General features: G+C 37.6%; 1 protein-coding gene across 1 annotated transcript; it reads left to right on the top strand.

Annotated features, from left to right (window-relative positions):
- Window positions 1-549: 549 nt before the first annotated feature.
- ppm1kb (protein phosphatase, Mg2+/Mn2+ dependent 1Kb) lies at window positions 550-6,296 on the top strand. The gene is made up of 7 exons (XM_033971949.2): window positions 550-691; window positions 1,362-1,866; window positions 1,980-2,080; window positions 3,603-3,768; window positions 3,856-4,000; window positions 4,242-4,376; window positions 4,495-6,296. The coding sequence occupies exons 2-7, from the start codon at window positions 1,412-1,414 to the stop codon at window positions 4,624-4,626; spliced, it is 1,134 nt and encodes a 377-aa protein (XP_033827840.1). The 5' UTR covers window positions 550-691; window positions 1,362-1,411; the 3' UTR covers window positions 4,627-6,296.
- The last annotated feature ends 710 nt before the right edge of the window (window positions 6,297-7,006 follow it).

Raw genomic sequence — 7,006 nt, 5'->3', positions numbered from 1 at the left:
TGCATGGCCTAGCACCAAAGTACATCTCCCACATGTTTAGCTGTGTATTTGACTGAAAGGTTTTTATTCTGCACTCTTCTCTTTTAATATTAATTGTATGATGATTTTTTGTGATTATTTATGTTTTGATTTGTTGTACTGGGACTTTAATATTTTTCTTATTCTGTAAAACACTTTGAATGACTTTGTGTACAAATTGTGCTATACAAATAAACTCGCCTTGCCTTTCTGGTGTAAGCGTCAAAGAAGACCATGAATCTGAAGTGTAAAGTCAAACGGATTTATTGACTCTCACATAGATAAAGCTACAACGACACCTCTGCTCACAACACAGCCTATAACAAATGAAAGAGCATACTCTGGTCATTAAATATGATAGATAGGCTAGCTCATAATACTAGAAAATAATAATTTACAAAAAAATCTTATATGGTCTATTTCTATGAGCTAAACTCACGTGTTTAGCTCCATGCGGCTCATCTGCCACTGGCCAATCACGCGCCGTGAGTCTCGTGGGCGTCAGGGAGGCGTCACTGCGGGAGCGGCGCTGATTGGTCCAGACACGGGCCGTGTTTGATAACACACCGAGCTCTCTGCTGTGATGAGGGCCCTCATTTACATCTAACCTATCATCGGGAACGCCTCTCACACACCTAGACAGAATTACAGGATTTTACTGCATAGTTGAAGGGTAAAGTATGTCTTTCTTACTCTAAATTACAGAGCGATGTCATTTTTCGAAGGTCGGTGGATAAAACGCAGCTTAATCAGTTAAGGCTAACAATAACAAGGCTAGCTAGGCATTTGCTGCGCTAGCGAGATACAGCGAGCTAATCATATACCACGTATAATGTCGTAATAGATGTTTTATTGATACTTTTATATATTGTTCTTGTACACAGTACTTGATCCGTGCAAGTATTCAACAGCTAAACATTGTGTTATCGTGAGCCCTGTACCGGACACGTCCCGCCTTCATGTGCTGCGTTGCATCATACTTTAGGTTAGCTAGTTTTGATGTTTTTTGTCGCATATAGGCTATTATAGCATTAGTAAGCAATGCGTTTTGATTCATATTTAGTTTTGTGGTACACTATGGATGTGCAATATATGTTTACACAAAAGACTGTGAATACATATGTTGACGTGTGTGCACATTCAATAAAGCAACACCATCGCACGCATTATAAGTTTCCCCATGTGGAAAATTGTATTATTGTCTCTAAGTTGAAGTATAAATCCTTATATTATTATTAGCTAGTTCAGTGTGGTCAACAGATATTTACTAAAATAACCTATGTGGCAAGTAACTGGGGGAATTTGTAACCTAATGAAAGCCTTGTGTCTTTCTGTTTGAACAGGAAACACTGCGCAGTCCTCAAGTTTCTCCTTTGTTTGCACCGACAAGGTGATGTCCAGAGTCTGTCTTGCCCGTCTGGCCAGGTGTACCAGGCCTCATGGCCACAGCAGCCTTTTGCAGAAGCCATCAATCCAGCAACTGCTTCAGCAAGACAATCGGATACCAAGGAGACATCTTCACAGCCCTACAGAGAAGCGTCCAAGCAATACACGCTTTGATCCAGACGGTAGTGGCAGGCCCACTACTTGGGACTCTTTTGGCATCTGGGACAATCGCATTGATGAACCAATTCTGCTGCCGCCCAGCATTCGCTATGGCAAGCCCATTCCCAAAGTGAGTTTGTCCAGAGTAGGCTCTGCCTCACTTATTGGTCAACGCAAAGAGAATGAAGATCGTTTCCAGGTCTCCCAAATGACTGACAGCATTATGTACTTTGCTGTGTTTGATGGCCATGGAGGGCCAGAGGCAGCTGACTTCTGTGAGAAATACATGGAAACCTTTATCAAGTAAGAACTGCAGTAATTTTGTCACTTGAACTATATTCTGTTGGAGTATTTTTGTCTATTTAAATCACTGTAGCTCTAGAGTGAAAGTGAATGTTTTTGTTTGACTGTTTCAGGGACCTTGTGTCAGAGGAGGAGAATTTGGAAACGGTTTTAACAAAAGCTTTTCTTGAAATCGACAAAGCTTTTGCAAAGCACCTTCACTTCTTTCCCAATTGTAAGTTCTGTCATGTCATTTGTACATATCATGTTTTATACATCCCACATGCCTTAAAGGTTGCATTACTCTCTATAAATAGGTTTAGGCCTAGGAGTGTGCAGTTGTGTTTTGCAGCTTTGCAGTGCCATATACAACAAGAAGCAAGTGTGAACAAAGAAATATGTGTTGATTATCAAAACATTGTGTTTTGTATCATATGACTTGGGAACTGGAAAGGTGAAATGCCCCAAACTGCATTCATAATAATGGATGCACACTTGGCACATTAATCATTAACAATGTTGGAATGTATACGTTGCTTATAGCAAACATGTTTTTAAAAAAAATGCCACCCACTTCAATACTCAATATTTCAATAACAAATTGGGTAACAAAGCACTATGGGTGAGTGAATTAATGATTGGCTGTTCCAACATTGATGGTGCATAAACTTGAACCATAAACAAACCACAGTCACTGTGTAAAGTCCATGTGTTTAAAAACAAATGCTACTCCAAAATTGTGAAAGTTAGAAGTGTCATTGTGTTTGGCAAAGTATTGGGATGACCAAAGTAGCTGCCTGTGTCCATACATGAAAATGAAACTCTGTGCTACTTGTTGTATTGCTGTTGAAGTCATACTGACTTGGTTTAAGATAATTAACTAAAATGATTTTGAGAACTTTTTGTTATCCTTTCTGTATTGACAGCTAGTGTACCTGTACGTGGCTCTTTATTGGCCATGCTGTATGAATTGTCCCAATATGCCTGTGTGTGTGTGCATGTTATCTATGACAGTTGCTGCACCAGCTCAGAGCTGGAGGCCCTTGGCACCAATGTGGATGACGAGAGGCTAGTTTTGAAGGAGAGTCCAGCGGGTCCTAAATCCTGGACTACTGGAAGGTTCCCTATCTTTCTCTCAGTTCTATCTATCCTCCCTTTTATTTTCTTCTCTCGCCAAGAGTATGCAAGCATCTTCAGAACCAGTGCATCAGTTTGATTATGTGTCATGTGTTAGTCTCACAGTCAGTCCATCCCCTGTCCTATGGAATGGAGGTGTACTATTGTCTTTTACAGTTATGGTCCAGTTTATAGTTTTATAACTTGTAATTTGGTAGTGTTCTTACTCAAGCAACTATCATTCCTGCTTATCATTAAGAACAATGATAAACAATGGGCAGTTAGTCCATACCTGTAGTACGTTTTGGGTAATTGTCACTGCTTCATCTATTCTCATTTTCTTCATAATTATTACTTTTCTGAATTCTCAAAAATGTCTACAGAATGTAAGTAATCTTTTAGCACTTCATATACCATATAAATTGTCAGCTACACAACGTGAATTAACGTAATTATTTAAATGAAAGAATGCATGTTAAACTGGCTGCTGTTGGCTCTTGTGTCCCCTCCTGCCCCTGTATTGTGGATATGTGAGAGTGAGATTTACCATAAGCTCCAAAACATTGAGCAGCAACTCTCTGTTTAAACAAACTCTGTTACATTCTTTAATTGTTTTTAATTGTCTTTTAATGTTTCTGTAGCGCCTGCCACAAATGCAGGCACCACAGCCACTGTGGCGCTGCTCAGAGACGGCATTGAGCTGGTGGTAGGCAGTGTGGGGGACAGCCGGGCCATGCTGTGCCGTCGGGGAAAGGCCCTAAGGCTCACAGATGATCACACTCCAGACAGGAAAGACGAAAAGATAAGGTAAGCACAAGTCTGCCAGGACTTACAAGTTCAGCTCATAATGCCTGCCTATTAACTTATTCTCTTCTCACATGTGTTTGCCACCAGAGTAAAGAAGAGTGGGGGTTTCATCACCTGGAACAGCCTGGGCCAGCCTAATGTCAATGGCAGGTTGGCAATGACCCGTAGTATTGGAGATTTTGACTTGAAGAACATGGGTGTGATTGCTGAACCTGAAACCAAAAAAGTAAATGTACGTTTACCAATTTATTCTTTTTGATTTATTGTATTACTGCACCACACAATGCTAAAAGAAGAGGATGGTGTTTGCCAATTTACCAATAGGAACCCAAAGTAACTATTATATATGTCAGTAAAAGACTTGACTCTAAAGTGTACAGCTTTAATTATGAACATATTCAGTATGTATGGAATTGAGTTGGCTTTAAGCTTGTAAAATATTAAATACTAACATTTCAATTCATTTTATTCAGCTGCACCATGTCCATGACTCATTCTTGGCACTGACAACAGACGGCATCAACTTTATAATGAACAGCCAGGAAATCTGCAATGTCATCAATCAGTGCCATGACCCTAAGGAAGCGGCTCAGAGGATCTCAGAACAGGTCAGAGTCAACCCCAAATAATGTCTACGTTAAGTGTGTATATGAATAACCAGTAGGTGGCAGTGAGGTGTAGCACATGAAAACATAACTAAAGTGGACATGTTGGTTTCCTTTCCAGGCCCTGCAGTACGGCGCTGAGGACAACAGCACAATTATCGTGGTGCCCTTTGGCGCATGGGGAAAGCACAAGAGCTCCGACTCCAACTTTTCATTCAGCCGCAGTTTTGTGTCGAGCGGTCGCTGGGCGTAGTCTTTCAGACACTGAAGAAATGAGGTCCGTGGACCCAACATTTTGTGCAATACAGTCCCTCAATGGTGCTCTTTGTGCGCTATTCTGAAAAGTGGTTAGCCCAAAACAAAAATATCTAAGGCTTCCAGCATTTAGAGTAGTATGATATTTATTAATCTCTGTCTTGTGAAGCAGTGAATTCATGATGTGCACTTAACAAGGCATTCGTACAAAGTTGTATTTATGAGCCAATGACCTTATCAGAAGTTCCCGATAGCAGAAACTCCGGGGAGATTTAACTGTGAGCAACGTATTAAGTAATTACTGCTAACCAAGTGTTTTATTTGATTTATTTGTCTATTATAATTTGAAATGTAAAAAGTCAGTATATCAAAAATCTAAGTCAGTCTAAAACATTCAACATTTTTTGTGTTTGTGGTACTTAGAGAAAAAAGGTAAATCGTAATATGGTAGTACATGGTTTGATTAACTGGCAATACTTACAAAAAGAACTGAAATTGTTTTTGTAATGGCAGTCAGTGGAGACAATAGGTATCATGAGAGTGGGATTGGGATATTTCAGGATTTTAAACTAAATTATTTAAAATGTCTAAGCTTCTTTAGTATCTTCCATTGGAAGTTACAGCAGGCATTCATTGTTTTTACGTCTACGTCTATTCTTGAAGTTTCTTTTTTAATGCTCCTGCTGCTGTTAATAACTTATTTCTCAGAAACATTAGTGAATGCCCAGTTGCACAAGTTTAATGGCCTCGGAAATGCTAACAATTCTGAATGTTTTGTATCTTGAAAAACAGCTTTTGTGAATAGTTGGACAAATCTGTATTTTATTCGTATCATTCACGTAATTAAGGCTGCAACTATTTGTTTTCCAGAGATTATATTTAATAACATTGCAAAGAAAACTGTGCTATAGTACATTTTTCGGTGTACTTGCAGAATTTAATATTGAATGAAATCACTACCAAAAATGTCAGTATTAATAGTTGCTTCATTAATTGTACTATCTTTAAATGTGTACAGCTGTGCTATTGTGACTTACCATGTGGAAGCGGTCAGAACTGTATAAAATAGGTTTTGTATATAATTCTATTTATGTACATTGAAAATCTGTTACATTTATGTACCAATAGAAACTGTGTTTGAATCCTATGTTGTAATATGTCATTTTTATTACAATCTGTGGAACTATAGAAGACAAAGCACACTTAATGCAACACTAAAGATTTGTCTGTGAGCCATGTATGACATTGTGAATGTTTTCTGATGAGGCTGTACAATAGAAAACAGATTTCATTGATTAAATACCACTAAAAAATAATACCTCTTAATGATAATGCTCTAAATTTAGAAATTTACACAAATACAAGTATGGATTATTTGAAATTAGAAATCAGTTAAGCTGATGAAAGATTTTAACAATTTGATATTTTATGCAATATTGTACAGCCCTGCTTGCTTTTCTACCATCCAACTTTGTTTTGGCCATTCAAGCGTCACATGTCAACATACATGTTAGGACTGTGCGATAATCGTAAAAAACTAATGTTTTTTCTATCTTTTGTTTTTGCATTTTGTAACATCTCCTTATAGTTTGTTTAATTCTCTTTTGTTTTCTTTGTGACTTGGTACAATGATTTTGGTTAAAACAATTCTCAATAAACATGAGCATAAAAAGACTGAAAATGGTCGTTTCTAAAAGAAAGTTAAATTAACACAAGGTTTAAGCGCTAACTCGGAGCTAATCTCCCCTGAGAGATACAACTCTTGAGTGTTCTGTTTCACTAAACAGGTTTGGAGCAAAGTTAGCAAACTCAGATGGTAAATCTCGAGATTAGCAGAAAACACCAGACTTTATCAATGGATCCCAAAAAAGAGGATTCCCCATGGCAACGGTAAACCAGAGGAAAGTTCCATCTTAGAGGCAAGAGAAGATGACTGTGGATCAGTCAAGTTTAATACAAAAATAATGTGGAGGAGCACATTGTTTTATCCATTTATCCTACTTTAATATTAAAATTCCAATAATATTAAGGCCTACATAATTTTGCTGCAGCCTACTTAGATAAAAAAAAACAAAAAACAAACTAAAGGTTTAAAGATATATAATTGAATATGGCCATTTTAATATTTGATTTCAGATTTTATATTAAATGAGCTAGTTACCTTAGCTACTTTTTTTTTTTTTTTTTTTTTTACTAATCTAAGATGTTGAGTTTTCATGAATTAAATAAAGAATAATGGCTACTTTTACCTTTGGTTTAGTAGCAATTGGAAATTCCAGGGTCGATATCATCCAGATAATTCCAGTGAAGGTGTTTGAAGTTTAAAAACACATTATCACATGACATCACAAGGTGGAACAGAGTGTTTTCCGTTGGAA

Source organism: Periophthalmus magnuspinnatus, chromosome 1, assembly GCF_009829125.3.
Source record: "Periophthalmus magnuspinnatus isolate fPerMag1 chromosome 1, fPerMag1.2.pri, whole genome shotgun sequence".
NCBI classification, from domain to species: Eukaryota; Metazoa; Chordata; class Actinopteri; order Gobiiformes; family Gobiidae; genus Periophthalmus; species Periophthalmus magnuspinnatus.
The sequence above is the reverse complement of the archived record's forward strand: the minus strand, read 5'-3'. Positions and strand labels throughout refer to the sequence as shown.